This window comes from Mus pahari, chromosome 10, assembly GCF_900095145.1.
Source record: "Mus pahari chromosome 10, PAHARI_EIJ_v1.1, whole genome shotgun sequence".
In the NCBI taxonomy this organism is placed as follows: Eukaryota; Metazoa; Chordata; class Mammalia; order Rodentia; family Muridae; genus Mus; species Mus pahari.
Window position 1 is genome coordinate 3,982,618 of NC_034599.1, and position 22,711 is coordinate 4,005,328.

The 22,711-nt window shown below is 45.7% G+C and overlaps 1 protein-coding gene across 1 annotated transcript in view; it reads left to right on the top strand.

Annotated features, from left to right (window-relative positions):
* The first annotated feature begins 487 nt into the window (after nt 1-487).
* Nucleotides 488-22,711, top strand: part of Tmem123 (transmembrane protein 123) — a 29,554-nt gene continuing 7,330 nt past the window's right edge. Inside the window, exons 1-2 of the mRNA XM_021207684.2 lie at nt 488-707; nt 4,697-4,747. Coding sequence (XP_021063343.1) covers nt 617-707; nt 4,697-4,747 — 142 coding nt within the window. The 5' untranslated portion in view covers nt 488-616. The remainder of the gene's footprint in view (nt 708-4,696; nt 4,748-22,711) is intronic.

Consider the following 22,711-nt stretch of genomic DNA (forward strand, 5'->3'; position numbering starts at 1 on the left):
AACTTTTTTGAGTCTGACTTTCCTACACTCCTCTGAGAGGCTGCAATCATCCAGCCTGTGACTCCCTCTCTTACTCCACGCCGCAAGCATGCCAATCCCACCCGAAAACTTCTAAATAAAGCCTTGTCTTCAGGAAGTCCTGATAGACGACTATCCCTCAAAAGTCAGAGAGCCACAGCTGTCGCAACACTTAGTCCGGACCACGCCACACCCAAAGCCACGCCCTCATCCGCCTCCGAGAGCCCCGCCCCTTATCCGCTGGTCCGCACTGTTCAGAGAGCCACGCCCCTCCCGTCTGAGGCCTGTCCCCCTTGCCTGGTCTCTGTAAGCCACGCCCTCTCCCGGCTCTCCTCTTTTCTCAGAGCTACGCCCCCTCTTGGCCCCGCAGCTCTTCCCTGCCCCGCCTCCTGTAGGCCACGCCCCTCCCGAGTTTGCGGACCACGCCCTGGCCCCGCCCCAGGCCGCCTGGCCTATCCCTATTTGGTCACTGGGGGAACTGGCGGCGGCGTCTGCAGGGGAGCGGTAAGGGCGGAAGGGGACGCGGAGCGGTCGCGTGCGCGGAGGGCTGCTCTGGGCGCCGGGCGGTTGCGGCGGGCGCTCAGGGGCCCTGGAAACAATGGCGCTGTGCGCGCGGGCCGCGCTGCTGCTGGGCGTGCTGCAGGTGCTGGCGCTGCTAGGGGCCGCGATGGATCCGACCGACGCTCAGGGTAAGTTGGCAGGCGCAGAGGAAGCGCACTGCGGCGGCCTGCCTCTCCACGTCCGGCGTCCGCGTGGAAAGTTCCACGCGTCCGCGGTAGACCCCGCGGGCGAAGAGGGAACTGAGGTTGGGGTGGGTGTCCCACTCGCCCGCGGGCCACCTGCGGAGCGAGACTCCGTCTCTCCCCTGCTTGGGGGCGGCAGGCCGGCGAGGTGTGCAGAACTTGCCGAGTTTCCCTGGGTTGGCCCTTCAGCCGAAAACTCAAGTTGGTCCTCAGCCTTTCCCTGGAGTTCTGTGGCCGGTGGCAAGACCTGTAGATTGAAATATGTCCGCTAACTGCCGCAAAAACAGGTCTGATTGTCTACCCACACAGCTTCCTGTTGAAGGTACTCCCAGAATTCAAGTTGGATTCCAAGGCCCGTTCGGCTGAGTGGGAACCTTGGGTGTACGCGCCTTGTTCCCTTGAGCAGGTGATGCTTGTGCTCGGACTGGAGTCACTACTGCTGCCTACGCAGCAGCCTTGAGGTCCCTGTGGTCCAGAGCCTACGACGTCATCATTAAGGTCATAACAAGATGATGCTGACAGCCTTCTGTGTTGGGGATTTTGTTTCTCTTCGAAACCTTGACGTTTTGGACACTGAGCAGAACTCTGAGTTTGTGAAAATTCTATTGTCCCTTGTCACCTACTAGAGTCCAGTCGCTAGGGAAATAGTAAACTGGGATAAGAAACTTTAAATGACCAAGGTCTTTGTGATTTTCAGCTCAGTCATCTGTTGTGTTTTTCAGTCTCATCTATGGAGAGATAACCAGTCAGTTTACTTAAGCAGGTGATTTAGGCTCAACACCCACTTTTGCTGGAATAATCCGGGTGAATTAAACAACCCTATTTCTGTTTGTTGTGCTGAATTTCACTGTTTGTTTTGTAGAGTCAGGATCTCTTGTATCCCTGCAGCCTTAGCTGGCTTTGAACTCCCTATGTGGCTGAAGATAACCTTGAACTTCTGATATTCCTAACTACTTCGGGAATTACAGGACTTCTCGACTTCAATTGGTTGTGTTTTATGTTTGCTCTTTTGACTTGTACCAGTGACAAACTGGAATTGCAGGCCTACTTCTGAGATCAGTTAAGGAAAGAATGGACAGTATAATTATGTAGAGACTCTGTCTTAGAGCAAATATTAGACTGTTATGGGAGGAGGCCTTTATCCTACCCAGCTGCTTAACTTGTGTATACATCTGATTTTTTCCTCTCACGAATTGGAGTGCCCTTTTCTATCTTTTGCCCTCAAAACACATTTTTGTTGCTGTTGCTGTTGTTGCTGTTGGACTTTCTCACTATGCTCTGTTTATGAGTGTCTCACTAGAGAGGTTAGTGCTATTTGGAAAACCTGAAATGCTCTGATGCCAATTCAGTTCTATATCGATACCTTCAAACTGTGCTTTAAAAAAGGTGTTGTTAAGGGAGTGTCAGGACCAGGCCTCTGGCTAATCCAAGGCACTTCTTAAGGCCAGCCAGGGCTGCATAAAGGAGACAGTATCTCTAAAGATTGTTAACAGCAAGCCAAAAAAATCAAAGAACTGTTGTAGTCTTTATGTACAGCATGTAATTAGTACAATTAGCATTACAGTACATGGTGGTTTTTAACAGTGTTCTGAAACATAGCTAATATTCCAGGTTCGTTTCCTGCTATTGTTCCCCATCACCACCACTATGCTAAATTGAAGTTTGTAAATCACCCTTAGGAACCTTACCAGCCATCTCCATTTCATAGGAGAAATCCTAGACTTCACACAGTAGGCTAACTTATTTAAAGTAAAACAAGTGTTACACCTTTGACTCCAGAGCAGAATCCAGGCTCAACCATTTCATCATCATGCCACATCTGCTGTCCAGGGTATTGTAGAAAAGAGGAAATAATGCCATTGAACTTTTGGCTTTTTAAAATACTATTCTGCTTGGCATGGTGGCATACACCCTTAATACCAGCATTCCAGAGACAATGCATGTTGGTCTCTGTGAGTTTCAGGACAGCTTGGTCTACATAGTACCAGGACAGCTGGGGCTGTATAAAGGGCCTCTGTCTCAAAACACCAAAATAATAAAATAAGTACATTATTAATAACAATGGTTCCAGGTGTGGTGGCACAGACCATTAGTCCTAGCATTTGGGAGGCTGTTAGTATTTTTTGATGGCAAATAACACATTCACTTTCAACAACCTTAGGAGAATGAAATAATTTTTCATTAACTTGTAACTAAAGTTACAAAACTTTAACTTGTAACTAAAAGTGTGGAAATGTCTGTTCAAATATTCAAATATTTTGCCCAGAAATGCTGTCTTGGGAGTGACAGTAACTGAGTCCAGACACAGGGTGACCATGATATAGAGATGTGCTGAGTGTTGTAGCAGTGGGACACATTGCTTGCTAATAGGTTCACCTTGATGCCAGAAGAGGGAGGACTCAGGATGACTTGGTTGAGGAAGGAACAGCTGATGATGCAACACCAGGAAGATACGGAAGGAAGAACATAGGTCTATGCTGGCTTTGCAGATGATCCACCCGATCCACATCCAGACTCACTAAAGAGTTGAGTAGTTTTTTTCTGGGCCTCAATTCCTGTCACTGAAAAACAATGCTCCTGTCATAAAGTTACCAGGCTAAGATGAAGGAAACTTCTCTCTATAAGCACTTTATATTGTTGGCCCCAACTTGATACCAGCCAGACACGGCTGCATTGATCGGACCTTTCTGAGTTCCGTCTCACACTGAGTGATTATCCCATCCAGAGGAAGATACATGAGAAATAGATTTAACAGTTGCTAAAGATTTCACAGTTATTATTGCTGGCTTTTCTTTGCATTTTAAAGGTTTCTTCAGTTTGTTTTGAGTGAAGGGGATTGTAGGGAGTGAGTTATGTCAGAAACAACACCTTTGTGCCTCTTTACACTTTGTGCCTCTTTACTCAGAGTAGGGCTCAGCCTGATATCAACAGGGTTGGTCTCTCTGACAAGGAACAATAATAGGATTACTTGAGCTCCCTTCCTGTGTGGGTTGTAGTCTTTATACAGATTCCAAAATAAACCTCTGAAAAGTTGCTTACCTGAAAAGTTAATCCGCTTAACCTGCTGGAGTCTTAAGACACTAGCTTAAAAATTAGAAGCCGTACTGAGATTTTCCCTGAAAAATGAGAGGCCTACAGATCTCTTTGCACTGATCTGCACTGGGGTTGCTGGTGGTGTTAAGACCAGGAGGCACCCATGAACCCTTAAGGAGGGCCTTTCCAGAGTGGTCCATACCACCCAGAACAGCTGACATCATTTCTGCAGGCACTTGTTGTCACCAAAAGGTGGCACATGCCAGTTGCTAAGTTGCTACGGAAGTTTGCTGTGTTCTGTGTGAAAGATCTAACAATGCAGCCTCAAGCTCACTGACAGCTCCAGGATGTTTCTTAGCAACAATGGTACAAGCAGAACTCCTGTGGTATTATCTCCCCTCCCCCATACCACTGCCATCCTTAGGCCATGCCCATCTGAAGCTGCAAGTTCCCCTCCCCCTCATCTGCATACAAGCACCAGAGACTCACAGTATCTGGGATTAGGGGAATGGGATGTATGCATGATGGATTCACATAAACTAAATGGGTCTCTTATTTACTTCAAGCTCACAGTTCCTTCTTCAAAATGCAAAGCCCCGGTCCTTCCCAGTGCAGCCCAGGAAGCAGAGACAGCCTGACTCTATCTAAGCAGCTCCAGTGGACTGCTCATCAACCTGGTGACTGCCACATGGGCCTGAACTCTTCCTCAGGACCCCCATCACACTGTCTTTCCATGGTGTAGCAGCAACTCTTCAGATCTCTCACAAAGACAGTCAGACAGTTGGCTTCAATGTGTACACCCCTTGGAGCCCCAAACCTTTGATTGAAGGTCAGAGGGCTCCTGCTATGTTCCAAGTTAAATCTTTAGTATGCTTTAATAATGGATGTCTTTATTTTTGTAGGCTCTCCAAGTGGAAACCACTCTGTGCTGACCTCCAATGTTAACATAACAGGTAAATTTGAAAGATCTAAGGTTTCCTTCCATCTAGCTATAGCCATACTGGCCTGGGAAGTGTACTTAAGCCGATACAACCTCAGCTTTAGCTGAGGTCCCCTCCTCCCAGATGACTGAAGCTTGTGTCAAATTGACAGAAAACAGTAACCAGCACAAGCCAAGTCTCAAACAAATAGAAAAATACTGCTTTTTTTAATATTGCAGGAAAGGATTTTATATTCTGCATGTGGCTGATGAGTGTGTGAGTCTACAGTCCCTCTAACGAGCAGAACCCCTCTGCACCATCCTGGCTGTCTCTAAATGCAGCTCTTTCCCATCAGATTCCAACCTGCCATCTTTAGTGAAACAGGCCCTCAGCTCACACTTAGTTTGGGACAGATGAGCCCCTTCTTGGGGCTGTGCACTCACTAGCTTGCGAGTGTTATCATATTGCATAACAGGGCACCTTCTCAAGGGCCTTGTTTTCAGTGCTGAGTCAGAAACTGGCAAAGGTTACATGTATTCTGGTCTTCCTCAGTACTTAACTGCATGTCTGCGATACATCATCCCAGCCTGGAGGCTTGGGGCACAAAGTGGGCTACACCTTGACCTCCCTCAAGCGCTTGTGTTTAATATTCTCATGGCAAAACACAGATGAGATAAAATTACTGACTTTTACCACTTAAGTTTACAGTTCCTGCCATTATGTGCATTCATTCACATCGTGCAACGTTATGGAGTTGTCATTGTTAATTTCTTCCTTAACCATGCCAATCAACACAGCTTAGGCTTGCCTCAAGTTCACTGTGTGATGCAAGCTGGTTTTGAACTTGCAGTCCTCCTGGCTCAGCCTTGTGGGTACTAGGATTAGAAATCTAGGCACCTCCCTGGTCATGAGCTTCTGTCCCAGTGGGTCCCCTGGGGTCCCCTATGTTTCTCCCTCACAACTTCGTGCTTTGTTCTCCTCAGCTCCACCTTTCCTGCTGGCGCCTGGGGAGACATAGCTGTGCTCCTGTTTTAACCATAGTAACGGCTGTGCCGAGTTCCTGTATATGCAGAAATATTACTAAATACAGAAGACTTTTCATTGGGGAGAAAAGGACTAGGAAGATGCCCCCAAGAATAGTATTTATCACTGAGTAGTTAAGACTGCTTTACATATATGTATATATATTATTTGACTGTTAGGAGGGTGTCTTCCTGTTGACCTATTTTAGAGGGAAGGAAAACGTGTGTGTATGTGTGTGTGTGTGTGTGTATTGTAGGAGATGACGCATCAGACAGGAGCTTACATTATTCTTATCAGCAGATAACCTGAGCTCAGTCCCCAGCCCCCACATCAGAGGACTCACACCCAGACCACTAAGCCCAGGGAATACAATGGCTTTGGCCTCAGCAGGCACCTGCACTCATGCACACACAGGCACACATGCACATAATTATAACTAAAATGATCTCTTTAAAAACATAAAACAGCAGAGCTTTAAAAGGTGTGGGGGAGCCGGGCAGTGGTGGCACACGCCTTTAATCCCAGCACTCGGGAGGCAGAGGCAGGCTGATTTCTGAATTCGAGGCCAGCCTGGTCTTCAAAGTGAGTTCCAGGACAGCCAGGGCTACACAGAGAAACCCTGTCTTGAAAAAAAACAAAAAACAAAAAACAAAAAAAAAAGGTGTGGGGGAGTTACAGAGAGGTGGGGGTGGGGCTTGATTTGGGCATTCCCAAACTTCCATGAAAAGACAGTTCACATTCAACCTGTTCAGTTCTTCATGCTGTTATTGACATTCACATTTGTGTGTGTGCGTTCATATACTGGCATCTGAAGATTGCTGGTAATGTGTGATGTCCATAGATTTCTCCTCGTGGATTGTAGAGTGAAATAATCACACACTGTTATGTCTACATACTGAGCAGATGTATTTTTAGATAACCCACTTGACTTGGTGCTATTTCAGACACAAATATATCTGTGTTTGCAGTCATGAATGTTCCATTAAGGGATGGGAAGGGAGTATAAGGAAGTAAGGATTACAGATGACTTTGGATGATGCTAACAAGTAAGCAGATTAAAATGCATGCATGTGCGCACACGAGCGCAAGCATACATACACACACACACACACACACACACACACACACACACACACATGAGTTATGCAGTAGAGACCTACAGCAAGGTCTTCTTCAGGTTCTCCTGTGTGGGTTGACCTGTATAAGGCTGGAGAGAGCCAGCCCTACCCATCCCAGAGGAAAGAATGTTCCAGGCAGGAGAAGTCACTAGCGTAGACACCTTGTTGCTGGCAGGAGAAGTCACTAGTGTAGACACCTTGTTGCTCGCAGGAGAAGTCACTAGCATAGACACCTTGTTGCTGGTGCTCTTGAGACCAGTGAGCCACCTGGCACGTGGAGGCTGTCTGCTCCTCAGTTATGGTATCATGTACAGGAGCCAGGGAAACCAAACAATTACATATTAGCTGTCAAAAACTTAGATGACCAGAAGCAGAGGTCCTGGCCACTCAGCTCTTCAGACAAGTGAGAGCTCTTTTTTGTATAATATCTTTCAGTGAGTCTAACCTACTGCACTCTGATTTTCGACAGCTAAAATGATGTAAGCAGCCTGGCTTTTGTTTCCATGTGTCTATAATACACTGGAGTTGTAATCAGGAGCCTTACCTGCTTATGACTCAGCCAGGGTTGGCTGCTGTACTGTTCTGTGGAGTGCACACTAACACTTTCAGCTTTTGTAACTGGGGTTCTTTTTGTTGCTGTTGCTGGCTTATCTGTGCCTTTCCCCCCTTTATGGTTATAAAGGTAATTCTGGGTTCATGTGGAAATTTTGTAACATATAGTAAATAGCTAACATCATTACTTGAGGTATTTTATTTATTTTGTGTGCATGTGCACATGTTGTGTGGAGGTCAGGACTATGTTCTCTATCCACCAGAGTGCTTTACACTTGAAAATTGCTAAAAGAATAGATTGTGAGGTCTTACCATAAAAAAATAAATGTGTGAGATAGGACATGACTTAACCATTTCCAGTGGGTGAAAACGTGTTATACATAGTAAATGTATACACAATTTTACTCTATTTTGGTTAGTTTTGGGTTTCTTTGGGGTTTTTTGTTGTTGTTTTGTGTGTTTGGGTTTTTCTTGTTTTTCCCAGCTGAAATTCATGAGCACAGTATTTGAAACAAGGGGACTACAGAACTTCACGACCCTGAACTTACAATGCACTTCTGTATGTGACCCATTGTCCTCCCCTCCTTCCTTCTTCCTTCCTTCCTAATTCCTTCCTTTTCTTTCTTTCTTTCTTTCTTTCTTTCTTTCTTTCTTTCTTTCTATTTTTTTTTTTAAACAACAGAAGCAAAATTTCGTTATCTAGAGAAAAACAATAGTACAGTTCAGAGTGGGCTGTATAGTCAAGTATAGTCAAGATGAACAGTAGCCGGCCACGTGAACAAGAAAACAATCACTGTGTTAAGCCTCTTTTCTGGAGTTCAAGAGGCAGAGATTGCTCACTGGGGAATAAGCGTGGACACTGTTCAGTGTTTTTTATTTTTTATTTTGTTTTGTTTTTCTTTGTTGTTGTTTAAATTTTTTTTCATACAACATATTCTCATCACAGGTTCCCCATGTCTAACTCTCACCAGATAATGATTTATGATTTTTGCTTTGAATAGAGTTTCCTTTCTACTTTGCCAAGAAGGTAAAAGAGGGGAGGAAGGAAAGGGGAAAAAAAGAGAATGAAAAAAAAACAAAACCCAACTAATAAGGTGTGCTTCTGCTCTGAGACTGGCCTAAGGGCTCTGGGGACTGGCTTGGCTGCTTGCTGACTCCACTAGCTTTTTGTGTCCACCCATAGTATGTACTTCATGTTGTTGGTTGGCTATGGGTGATATGCAGGCTCTCTGAGTCTTTCCTCTCAGCTGGGCAGCACAGGGTAGATGGGCTGGTATATAAAGCCCCCGGCACACAGCACCAAAAAACCTGGGACTCAAGTGGTTCTGTTCCTCCTCCTCCTCCTCTAGACTCCCCCTGCTCCCCTGCCTCAGGGCCTTTACCAGGACTGTTCTTGACACCTAAGGTACTGTCCTCTCCTGTCTCTGCCTCTGCCTGCCTGCTGTTCACTTGTCACACAGAGTGCTGAACTCTGAATGCTCAGTTCTTGGTGAACAGTCCTTGATCCCTGGGGTGTGTGTGACCTAGTAGCTCGCTAGTCTAGCCATAAAGAGTGCCTGAAGGAGCAGTGCTGATTTCAGTCACCATCTTTTACCAGGGCCCAGAGCAGGACCTGGCAAACATTACTGTTGGAAGAGTAAGCAATAAGCAAGTGCTCTGCATGGAAGAAGGCAGTAGTGTGCAGGCTGCTCCAGCCCGGGGTGCCCCCAGTCACCAAGGGGTAGCCAGCATAAGAGCACAGGGCTCTTGTGGTCATGGATTTGCCATAATTAGATTCTCTGTAGAAGCAACCTTGACTCTTGACTCTTGCCAGATCAGGCTCTATCCTGCTGTATTCTGGGTAAGGACTCCACGAGGGATGCTGGCACCCAGCAGCTTCTGGGTCTGCTCTCTGTTTTTCTGTGAGAGCATAGAAAAGGCTGGTCCTAAGGCTTCCTAAGTGGACAGAGTTTGGGGAAGTCTCCCCTGGCATTTGAAGTTGATTGTGTTGATTATAATTCAACAGAAGCCACAGAGAGACAGAGGTGGGCAATCCCATGATCTGATTAACACTTCAAAGAGCAAGGTTCGTGATTAGGAACCTATCTACTGAGTACAAATGGCTCTGAGCCCCTCCCTCCCAGTGGTGGGGAGCCTTATACAGGTGCTGTGCTGATGGATTGGGTAGAGCAGCTGGGAGCAGGGGCTTCAAGCTGGTGTTTTGAGCTCAGATGCTTTGTTATTCGGGTCAGTGATCAGACACTTAACCTCCACTCACACACATATTTGGAGACTATTTCAGAGGGAGAAGTTAAGATGGAACACTGGCAGGTCACAACCAACCAGACAGGCCCAGCAGGCAGAACTGTGTGAAAAAGGAAAAAGAATTGGCCTACAGAAAAGAGAGACTCCCTCTTGCTGTGCCTCCTTGTCTGTGAGAGGCAGAAGTGACAGGGGTGGTCACATGTTGAAGATGGGCAGTTTAGACTTTTCCATTGAAAAGGGTCCACGTGGATCAAGGCTCCCCGAATCCTGGAAAGTATCTGGCAGTTGGCTTATCTATCACTTTTTAACTTCTGACATAAACTTTACAGCTTGCTGCAGTCTTTTACTTATTTATTTACATGTGAATTTGTCTGTGGGTGTGGGTCAGTGTCTGCTGGTGTTTGTGTGTCTATGTGTCTTAACACATGAATACAATTACAATAGAATACAGAAGAGGTACAGGTGGTTGTGAGCCATTCTGTGAGATTTAGGAACTTGATTTCTCTAAAAGAGCAGTAAGCACTTGTCTTAGTCACTGTTCTATTGCTGTGAAGAGACTCCATGACCAAGGCAACTCTTATAAAAGAAATTTTTTAATTGGAGGCTTGTTTATCCATTCTTCTCACAGCAAAGGGCGTGGCAGTAAGCAGGTGTGCTGGAGAAGTGGCTGAGAGCTACACACTGATCCAAAAGCAGAGATCCATGCTGAGCCAGGTGTAAGCTTTTTGAAACCTCCCGGCCCACCCCAGTAACATGCTTCCTCCAACAAAGCCATGCCTCCTAGTTCTCCTTAAATAGTGCCACTCTCTGATGACCAAGCATTCAAATATATGAGAATAGGGATTATTTCTATTCAAACCCCAGAGCACTCTTGACTCTGGAGCCTTCTCTCCAGCCTATATTGTGTTACCGTCTTCATGTCTTATGTCCCGTGTCCCCACCACTCTCCCGACCCCAGCAGTGTCTGAGGGGCCATTTCCTCTCAGGAGCCTTTAGTATCTGCTCAGAACCAGCATGGCAGTATTAACTGATAGAGATGTGAAGAAAGTACAGTTGCTGGTATTTGGCAAATGAGTTATGTTTCCTTGCTGGGTTTTAGAACATGTTACATGGTGATGGCCACTGCATAGAAGACTGCTTACAACAGCAGACACCCCGCCACAGAGACTGGTAGCAGTAACAGCAGCTATGCCATTGCTATGATGGGTGTTGTACTTTACTGGTTAACCTTGTTTCATTTAATAGTCTGGCCATTAGCTATCAAGAGAGAAAGGGAGCAGTGTCCAGGGAAGTAAAACTTGGCTGAAGTTTCCGAGCTCAACCATGAGACGTTACAGAGAATAGCAGAGGGGTCCCCATCGTGACTAAGTCCATTTAGGTCAGCTTAATACACGTGTTCTCAGAACCTGTTCCTGGATTAGCCATGCAACTTCAGTTCAGAGCACCTACTGGGGTGGCTCACAAGCACCTACAACTCCAGTGTGAGGGGACCCAATGCTTCTTCTGCCCTCCGTGGGCATTGCACTTGAATGTAAACACAATTAAAAACAAAATAATGTTTTAGATGTTGATACTATGGCTGTTGAGATGAGAGTGGAAGGGAAGTGGGTGGGCACTAAGACATGTGGGTTGCCCTGGAGGTCACGATGGGGACCCCTCTGCTATTCTCTGTAACGACTCATGGTTCAGTTCGGAAACTTCAGCCAAGTTTTACTTCCCCGGACACTGCTCCCTTTCTCCCTTGACAGTCTTCTGCAGGAGCAGTAACCATTGTTTGGGGTTTGCTTGGGTTTTTTTTTTTTTTTTTTCTTTCTTTCTTTTTTTCTTTGTTCTTACAAGGTCTGTCCATCTTTCATGATTGTGGTTTCTCGTGGTCTACCTTACTGTAGGCTGCAGTAGCTGCAGGTGCTCACCACCACACATGGCGTTGACAGCAAACTACAGTTCTCGTGTGTGTGTGTGTGTGTGTGTGTGTGTGTGTGTGTGTGTGNGNGAGAGAGAGAGAGAGAGAGAGAGAGAGAGAGAGAGAGAGAGAGAGAGCGAGCGAGCTGCGCAGGCGCTGCTTTGCTCAGTTTCTACCTTATGTCACATTATGATGATTCCCCAGCCCATTTGTGTCACATGGTCAGTATCATTCTCCTTTGTCTGCACTGCAGTGTCTTTGTCCATCAGTGGGTGGACAGCGAGGCTGTTTGCATTTTGTGGTCATTGTGAATAGCTGCAGTAAGTGGGCATGCAGATACTCATCAGCATGCTCACTTCCTCTCCCCTGCATTGAAACCCAGGCGCTTGTGAGCTGCCCAATGCTGACCGGGAAATGCTAAAGTGGTCAACTGATGTTGAAATTTCATCTCCACAAGACCTACTGATGTTTGCCTTTGGTGTCTGGGAGCTCCAGTGTTGAGTACATGTATTCAGAGTTGTCACTTCCTCTTGCTGGACTGAACCTCCCAGCATTGTGTGAATATTTATTTGGACTGCTTTTGTTTTAACATGTATTTTATCTGTGAGGTCTTTTAGGTCCCATGTTCATGGGATGTTGTCTTCCATCTTGTTACTTCCAGTTTTCATGTGCCCAAACAGTTGAACTTTATTATATTTATATTTATTATAAAGACCATATAGGAACCCCCAAATTTAGTGATTTCCTTTTAATTGGAGGATTTAATGCACTCACATACAAGGTTACTGTTGCTAGGATGAATCCGAGTCTAGCTATTTTACAACCAGCTCTCTAGTTTTGCTACATCTCCCCTTGCACATCCTTGTGGCTAAGTGACTCATAGTATGCTTTGGTTCCTGGTTTACTACGTTTAGGTTTTAACTACTACTCTTGATTTGTATTCCTTTTTTTCCACGAAGCTTGGAAGAAATAAACCTTGATTATAATTAGCCGTTTCAAAATGAATCCACTGATTTCCTTAGCACTTAGGGACAGGAGTCGCTAGCTGTTCACTGCTGTGCCAGTGGGAGACTGTCACCAACGATCTTACTCAGCTACCATCCTGCTGGGAAGATCATTTTCTTAAACATGCCATGTGCTCTCTTTATCATCCCTTTCTAGTTTAAAGAAGAAAGGCTATCAATGTTACACAGCGACAAAAAAAACACAGAACAATGTGGTGATTGTAAACATCCTTCTTCATATTATAGAGTCAAGGTGGATCTTGTAATTCCTTAACAGAGTGGAAACTTAAGGTTGTAGGTTATTTAGCACCATTGTAGAGCACTTGCTTAGTGTAGAGGAAGGAGACCCCGAGTTCTATATCTGGCACTGCAAATAAAATAAAACAGATACATAGATGAATAAATAAATAAAACAGTTATGTATATCATAATGAACTCTAGTGTGGAATAGTTCCAGTAAAGAAATTGATTCTAGATTCATTTCTACTGGGGTTTGGGTTAAATCCCTTACTTGTGAGAATTCTTGTTTTACTTGGGTTCCCTTCTGCTCATCTTCCCCAGTGATGGGGTTACAGGCCTTTGCCTCCAGCACCTCACTGATCCTGTAAAGGATCAGTTTTTCAAGACAGGAGGCCTTTGATATTAGGGGTTGTCTTACTTAGGGTTTTATTACTGTGAAGAGACGGCACAACCTCAGCAATTCTTATAAAGAAAAATATTTCATTGGAGCTGGCTTACAGTTCAAAGGTTTAGTTCATTGTTATCGTAGTGGGGGCATGGTGGCATGCAGGGGACACGGTGCTGGGGGAACAGGGTGCTACCACTGGATCTGCAGGCAACGGGAGGAGACAGTTAGTGAGCTGGCTTGAGCTTCTGAAACCTCAAACCCCAGAGACACTTCCTCCGAGGCCACACCTACTCCACTACGGCCACATCCCCTAATAGTGCTGCTACCTGTGGGCTATGGGGACCATTTTCATTCAGACCACCACATTCCACTCCCTGGCCCCATAGACTTGTAACCACATTATAATGGAGAAATGCATTTAGTCCAATTTCAAAAGTTTCCATTATCTATCAGCCTCAACCCTATTTACAAGTCCAAAATCTCTTTGAAGCCTCACAGCAACGACCTAACTGTAACCCCTATAAAATCAAAATCAAGAAGCAGATCAGATACTTCCAACATATGCTGGCACAGGGTATACATTGCCACTCCAAAAAGGAGGACAGAGAGCAGAGTGAAGACACACTGGAAACCAGCTGGACACATTCTTCCTCACTGTGTCTGATCTCCATGCGGTCTTCAGATCTCCAACCCCTTTTACTTTGTGGACTGCAACTCACTTCTTTCTCTCGGCTGTTCCCACTTACTAGCAGCCTTCCCACAGGTCCCCGCAGATATTACTAGCAGGTCCCCACAGGTCCCCACAGATCCGGCACATCAAGCACCTTGAGGGCTCTAAGGCAATCCAGGCTTCACCTTTCCAGCTTGACACAATGGCTAGGCCTCCATGCAAGGACACGCCTAGCCTCAGCCATTTTCTTTACTCACATCAGGAGATTCTATAACCCCTTTCTTTTATCCTGACTCTAAAGCAGAACTATGTGGCCAAAGCTGCTAAGTTCTGCTGATGGCTGGAGCATGGTCCCTTCCTTTAAAAATAGACCTTCTGCTCTCTGTTTTCAATGGTTTCTTTCATTGCCTAAGCTTGGCTCTCCTGGAACTTGCTCTTGCTGCCCCTGAACTCTGAAATACACCTCCTGACTCCCCAGTGCTAGAACTAATGGTGTGCGCCACCACTCCCACTCCTAAAGTTCCCTTTAAATCCTTTTCACAGGTTGGAAGTTTAGCTGGGTGGGTCTTGTCCTGAGGTCACAGCTCCCTTTATTCCCTTTAGCATCAGGCTTTTCTTTAAACTTTTCATCTATGTTTTATATTTTTCCTTGCTGAGCTTGCTCATTTTCATTATAGATATGCGTAAGATTGGCAACTAATAACTATGCCACATAGGCTGTTTTGAAATCACTTCTACTAAAGTTGTTAATCCATGTTTTCACCTTTTCATGTTTTGGCCTCAGGCAGATTTTTTGGAGAAGGCCAGCAAGCAGCCATATTTTTCACCAAATATAACAAAAATAGTCTGTGGTTCACATCCTAAAATCCCCTTCTGAAACCTCTTGAGCCAGGTCCTCACATTTTAGCACCACTGTCCTTCATGCTTCTATTACTATGACCCATTAAGACCCACTTAAAAGCATTCCGTTGCTTTTCTAATCCAAAGTCCACATTCCAGCAACAAAAAGTATGGTCTGCCCTGTTCCAGCAATACCCCAGTCCCTGGTACCAACTTCCGTCTTAGTGTTCTAGTGCTGTCAAGAGACACCATGGCCACAGCAACTCTATAAAGGAAAGCATTTCACTGGGCTGGCTTACAGTTCAGAGGCCCATTATTGTCAAGTTGGGAAACGTGGTGGCAGAGTGCCAGACATGTTCCTGGAGCGGTAGCTAAGAGTTTTACATCTGGATCTGCAGGCAGCAGGAAGAGACTGGGAAGCCACTGGGGCTAGCTTGAGCTTCTGAAATCTCAGAGCCCACCCCCAGTGGCTTACTTGCTGCAACAAAGCCTCATCTCATAGTAGTGCCACTCCCTATGGGCTGTGGGTGTTGTTTTTCAACAAAATCTCAGTGGTTCAATTTTACCAATGAAGACTCAGGAGCCAGATGTCAGAGCGAAAGCACCCCGCTGACCTTCCTCCTCAGGTCTGGACCCAGGAGCTTCCCAGGAGCAACGTCCCTCTCTCTTGCTGTCTCAGAAAACCTCCTGCAAACTGAATGTCTCCCTTCCACTTCCTGTGTGTCTCTCCATCACCCACATCCCCACTCTCTGGCTTTAATAATAGCATCTTCACTTCTTGTCAACTAGTTGCTTGCTCTGCCTCTTGACCGTTGACTTTATTTAATCCTGTTGACAGTAGTCAAGCAGAAAACTCTTAGATTAAAGGTCTGTGCTAAGGCTGAGCCACACCACAACTAGAAACAGATTTTTTTTCCAGTAAATAACACAATCTCAGGTTCCACGGTATGATCGAATACCCTGTTTTTGTTTTTTTTTTTTTTTTTTTTTTTTTTTTTGAGAGGGTTTTCTAACTCTTTTTTCTTTTTTTCTTTCTTTTTTTTTTTTTTTTTTTTTGTTTTGTATTTTTCGAGACAGGGTTTCTCTGTGTAGCCCTGGCTGTCCTGGAACTCACTTTGTAGACCAGGCTGGCCTTGAACTCAGAAATTCGCCTGCCTCTGCCTCCCAAGTGCTGGGATTAAAGGTGTGTGCCACCACTGCCCTGTAACATAAGGGGCCATTTTTATTCAAACCACCACAGGGGGTCAGGGATCCAGCCCTGGTGTTCTGCCCCTAACCTTTGTCCCCAGACATCTTGTTTTTAAAATATCTTAACCATTTATGCTTTGGAAGTCTGCTAGTTAGCCTGAGGCAAGGAGAGACCTGGGCTCAGCCAATGTCTGTGGACCTGAAAGCTTTGCTGGACTTTGACACTTGATGTTGAAGTTGCTCCCAGAGGGTTGTATCAGTTCCTGTCAGTTACTGTGATACAGTGTCTCAGCAAGTGCAGCTAAGGGAGAAAGGGTTTATTCTGGCTTGAAGGTTAAAGGGTGCAGAGCTGCAGGAGCATGGAGCTGGCCCAGCAGTCAGGGAACAGGCGGGTCCTATTTCATCTGCACATAGGAAATAGAGGGGACAAGAAATGGGACACAGCCTGGCCTAGTGACATACTTCCTGTATCGAGGCTCTGTCCTGAAGTGCTACCAGCTGGGGACCAAGTGTTCCAGAAGAAAGGCCTGTGGGGAACATTTCTCATTCAGGTCACTACAAGTGTAGGTGTTGGAAACCTGTTCCTCTGAGTAATGGGCACCCATATGCATGAGAGGAGGTTCTGACCACAGGGAGCGCCTAAAGTTCACGGAGGCAGAGCACCTGACCTGACTGTAAGGTGCAGACAGTGTTTGGGATTAATAAATTCCCTTTGGATCCTGTAGCTCTTAGACTTTTACTGTCTGTTCCTGGCTTTGCCCCCTTGCCTCCCACACATGATGAAGATGGAAGCCAAGCCTCACACTGCTAAGCAAGTCCTCCACCTGGGCGTGGCACTTTACTGTGTACTTAGGAAGAGGGAAGTTACTGTACAGCTTCAGGGTCTGTGCCTCGGTTTCCTTCTAGTACTGCTTCTTGGGGTTACAAGGATTAGAATTAGTACAGGCAAATGCCCGGAGCAGCAGCTGACACGTGCAGGTGCTCTGTACCTGTTAGCGTCCTTGTTAGGATGGAGTCCAGCATACAGGAGTGGAGAAGTCAAGGTTAGAGTTAGGGCACCATGGTTACTTAGAGTCTTAAAGCTACAAACCGCCGGCCAGTCTCAAAAACAAGACAAAACAAAAAATACAAACCACATATTCATATAAAATACATCTTCAAATTCTTTGAAGAAAATCTTAGAGGAAATGTCCTTGAACAGGCCTGACAGGAGGTGTGGCAAGGTTGGAGGGAAGTGACCCAAGTCTTTTGAAGATTAGCGCTCAGCTGAGGGGAAGCAAGCCTGAGTGCTCGCCAGGGCCAAGCTGATCTTCCTGTGTTCCCTACGCAGTGTGAGTGGTAGAGCCCGCACTGCATGGTGCTGCCAGGCTTGGCACAAGTAGTCTTGCATCCAACTCGGTAACCACGGAGGTTGCTCTAGATGGAAGGAAAAGATACACAGAATCCGTGCCAGGACCGAGCTCAGTCTATTTCTAATGCGCCTGGCCCTTGGAGGCTTTCTGACTGATGGATAAGGACGTGATATGCCCTGCCGTTCTCGACCATGAAATTGATATACACCAGGACTTCATTTCCTCTTGTAGAGTTTTACAAAGATGAATGTTCTGCCTTCTCAGTGTTTCTCAACACTGATGATGCACGTGTTCAGCGCCTTAGAATACTGTGTTTCTAAGCAGGCTGCCTGGTATTAGGGTGTCCAGGTGAACCTCATCTGACTGGTACCAAACTTCGCTTTGCCTCTTTACAACGTCTGCAAAGCAGTAGTGTTTCCAAAAATGAAAATTGAACTCTCAGGAAAGGAATCCAGAGTCTTCTGTGCCCTGTTCCACCTTGATTTCCATCTCTAGGATGACAGTAAAACCCCTGCCCAGGGTCACAGAAGGTGAGCTCTGCATGTACAGTGCTTCCTAAGGTGGCTGTGCCCTTAGACATCCCCTCAGAGTCACAGGCATCTGTAGGGGTCTCTGTTCTCTTTGTCTAGTAGCTTCAGATATCTTAAGTTAGCTGTCTGTCTGTTAGTCATCTGTCTTTCGGACCAGGATTATACCTCCTCTAATTGCCCACTCTACCCTCGATTTGCCTCTTACAATCAGCACTCAGCCAGGAAACCACATAATAGAGCTTGCTCACAACGTGTCTAAAGTTAAAATTATTTTGTACTTTTCTTTCACAAGAGTAGAGATTCAGTTGTTTTAGGAATATGTAAGCCAGTAGGGGAGAAAACTGGGGTCAGGTGGTCTGGGCCCTCAGTGGAGACACTGCAGCCCTGGAGGCTCTGTGTGTTTATTCTATAGAGCTATCAAATAGAGGGATGGGTCATTGCATACCGCTGGACAATCTCAGTAGCGGGAGTCTCTGTAGGGAATACCCTTGGGTTGTAAATATGGAGGGAAGGGTGGGAGCTCTGGTGGACATTTTCTGCACACACTGCAAACACTTGGGTCCAAGAAAGGCTTTGCCAGCCCTCTAACTCTGAGGCTATAAAGTCTTAGACTTACACTTGGGTCCAAGAAAGGTTTTGCCAGCCCTCTAACTCTGAGGCTATAAAGTCTTAGACTTGGCTGTGCCATTCAGACAGGGCTCCCCTGCTCCCTGCAGAGTGTGTCTTGTTTAAAATCTTTCTAGGCCTTTGGACAATTGTGGACACTAGAAATGTATGCATTTAGTCTCTGAAGTGATGCTTAGCATCTAAAGTAAAAACTCAAAGGATCTTGGCCTCCTCCCATTCCTTCCAGTAACTCCTAGATACAGCCAGTGTTCACTGGAGTGAATATGGAGAGACATCCGTGTTATTGGCTCTGTCTCTAGTATAACTGCAAATTCAGAGCTCTGAGCGTGGTCGTTTAAGACTATCCCATTATGTGGCATCCATATGTATCAGGAATTAGTAACTCCAGTAAGGCCAGTTTGATGTTGGCAGTGATTATGTAGGTGTGGCCAAGTCGGAGTCCCCTCTCAGGTGACTGACATGGCCAGCTTATAAGGGACAGGCAAGTAGTAAGTAGCCCCACCAGCCTGCTCCTGAAGGGAGCTGTGGAAGCTAGCTAGCCTCAGAGGCATCACTCGTCCCAGATTCTCTTTCTTAGAAGATAATCTCGAGACAAGGGATGTTTAAAACAAAACAACAACAAAAACCCCTCACCTTTTGGAAGGAAACATAGCAAAGAATTTGTAGGCATACAGTGGGGATAGGGATATATCACACACTGTGCATGTGTGGAGTTCAGAGAACAAACTGCAGGGCTCAGTTCTCTCCTTAGACCATGTGAGTTTCAAGATTAAACCCAGGTCATCAAACTTGACAGCAAGCACCTATGTCCATTGAGCCATATTGCTGGCTCTGAGGACATAATTTTAAATGTTTCCTGTTTTGTACTATTTCATTATATATAGGTGGTATAAATCCAGATAGTTCCTTAGCCAAACCCCATAGCACGTATTATATTCTTCTAGGTACTCTGCGGTGATCTTACATATACATCATTAGCAGCTGGAGCTATAATTGACTAGACTCCTAGATGTGGGATTTTGGAGTCAGTAGTTGTTAGATTCTAAGGACCTTGGGGGATAAGAAAAAACCTGATATATAACAAACCTATGTAACAGTACAGCTCTTAGGAAACAAAAGGTTTGAATACTTTAAGAAACCAGTTGTGTTTAGTGCAAAGAGCAGATGTCAGAAAACATACTGTCATGGAGTAGGTACATTAAATTTAAGCCACGGAGAGTAGTATTATGTGTCATGGAAACATTATCACGTGAAATAGTGTAATGAAGGCCTCAGTTTAGGAAGTGGCTTCTGAGATGGAAGCAGTTGTGAGAATAAGCTCATGCTTGTGGGGGTGGAGGTGGGTTACTGGCAGCACTTAGTTAGGGTTGATATCTCTGTGATAAACACCATGAACAAAGTAACTTGGGGAAGGAAGGACCTACTTGGCTTACACTTCCACACTGCAGTTCATCCTTGGAAGTCAGGACAGGAACTCAGACAGGACAGGACCTAGAAGCAGGAGCTGATGCAGGCGCACAGAAGGATGCTCCTCCTGGCTTGCTCAACTACCAGCAATGGGCTGGGTTCTCCCCATCAGTCACTAAGTAAGAAAATGCCCTACAAGCTTACCAAGAGCCTGGTCTTATGGAGGCGTTTTCTCAATTAAGGTTCCCTCCTCACAGATGACATTTTAGCTTGTGTCAAGCTGACATAAAACTAACGCACAGCTGTTAGGAGAACACAGCTGTTTCTGTTGCTGGCACCTCTTTGTATGTGTCAGTATGGGTAGGTGGGAAGGGGCTGTGGGTACAGCCAGCTGGCAGGTTCAACCTCCACCAGAAAAACAACAGCAGTCAAAGTTGTGAGGCACTGATTTTAAGCCTGTGCTCTTCTACTTCAGGTATTTGTGATTAAGTGTGCACACATATTTTTCCATGCTGCCTGTGGTGTCTTGAACATTGTCAGTGGAAAGTCAGTGTCTGGGTAAGCACTTCACATGACAAAGTGGAGTCCTCTGGGCTTTTGCTGCTGAACACACAAAGCAGCTGCTGCAGGCGCACCAAGGTTGGAGGAACCATGGGACTTGGTTAGCTCAGTTCTCTCGCCTGTCAATCCTCTGAGGCTATGACAGGAATCACACAATGAAAACATGAACACCTGGCATGGCCTCTGGCTCACAGTAGTTGCTGCTGTCTAAAATGGAGTATTCCTGGAGAACATTAAGCAGTGTGTATTTCATTGTTGCAAGGTTTCATTTTCCATTTGTCTTTCAAGGAAAATGTTGGACATTAAGTATTAAATTTTCTAGTGCCAGAGCCAGGCCAGATGGCTTATGCAGTAGTCTGAGGCTGCCCTTTACATGGCACAGTGACCTGAAACACACTATACCATGTAAAGGGTAGGCTCAGACTATTGGCAATCCTCCTGCCTCAGCCTTGTGAAGGCTGGGTTACAGGCATAAGCCGTCTAACCTGGCTGGATATAGAGACCTTTCCCTGTAATCTCAGTATTCAGGAGGCTGAAGCAAGTGGATTCTGAGTTTAAGGTCAGTCTGAGCTACACAGCAAGCTCCAAGTCAGCCTTAACGATGTAACAAGACACTGACTCAAAAAACAAAAACAAAAAATGTGGTACCTTTCCACAGTGAACTGAAGCCATCTGCAGGTTTGGTTGGGTGCAGTTGTTGCCTCCAGGGGCTTCATTGCTGACATTTGAGCAGAGTGTTTTGCTGACCAACTCTCTTTGTTGTGGGCTTGCTTTAAGCTTGTGAATGACCACATTCTTTTGTGGCAGCTGCAGGGTTGCACATGCCTGTTCAGTGTTTAGGCCTAAATCTTTTGTAACCGAGTGACAGGACCATCTGCATAGCCTATGAAATTGCTAGTACAGCTTTAATAGTGTTATCTCAGGCATAATTAGCCCTTCAAAGACAGACTGGTATGAGGGAGGCTGCTGTCAATGCAGTTTAGCTCCCTGATGGAGATGAGCTGGTGTGTTTCTTCTATGCAGATTCAAGGAACATTAACCTGTTTGGTGCACACCTAGCTGAAAGAATGTTTTAAGTAATTCTGAGCAATGTAATTTTTTAACCTAAAGTCTATTCACAATTTTCCAGCCAGGAGCATGATAAAGGTTAGCCCTGGGCAGTGGTATAACTCCTCGCCCTTTCCAGCCAAGGCTTCCTGACTTCATGGTGCTGCTGCCTCTTGTAACATAGCCAGTTGGTGATACAATTTAAGGGCTTTTCAATCAAATTGCCTAACTTTAACTGGACAAGTTACCTTCTGTATGCCTTCATCTTGCCTGTAAGTGGGAGTAACAGCATCTGCCTCAGAAACCTATGAAAATTGCAAATGTTTATAAAATATATGAGAGTCTTAGGCACAGTGTTCACTAGGGAACACTGGCAGCTGTAACAGAGGGCATGGGGTCAGCTTTGCCGCACACTCCAGGTCCCACTTCAGTTATGGTAACTCCATGTGCCTGTACAGGAGGGATGGAAAATGCTGACGATGAGATACCTTCCCTGTTGTCAAATGGATTCACAAGGCTTACAGACTACAGACCAACACTAAAATAGGAAATAAAATACCCATTCCTCCCTAAAGTAGGGAATAAAATACCCATGGAAGAAGTTGCAGAGACAAAGTTTGGAACTAAGATGAAAGGATGGACCATCCAGAGACTGCCCCACCTGGGGGTCCATCCCATAATCAGCCACCAAACCCAGACACTATTGCATATGCCAGCAAGGTTTTGATGAAAGGACACTGATATAGCTGTCTCTTGTGAGGCTATGCCAGTGCCTGGCAAACACAGAAGTGGATGCTCACAGTCATCTATTGGATGGAACACAGGACCCCCAATGGAGGAGCTAGAGAAAGTACCCAAGGAACTGAAAGGGTCTGCAACCCTATAGGTGGAACAACAATATGAACTAACCAGTACCCCCTGAGTTCATGTCTCTAGCTGCATATGTAGCAGAAGATGGCCTAGTCGGCCATCATTGGGAAGAGATGCCCCTTGGTCTTGCAAACTTTATATGCCCCATACAGGGGAATGCTAGGGCCAAGAAGTGGGAATGGGCGGGTAGGTGAGCAGGGCTGGGGGGGCAGTATAGGGGATATTCGGGATAGCATTTGAAATGTAAATGAAGAAAATATCTAATAAAATAATTAAAATAATTAAAAAAAAAAAAAAAAAAAAGGCTTACAGACACATTCAGGCTGCTCCAAGTACCACTCCACAGGACCCAGAGCAGCCTGGCCAGGGCGGGCCTTGGGTCCCACTTGTGCCAGTTTCTACGTATGAATCTTCTTCTGTAGCCTTGTAGTAT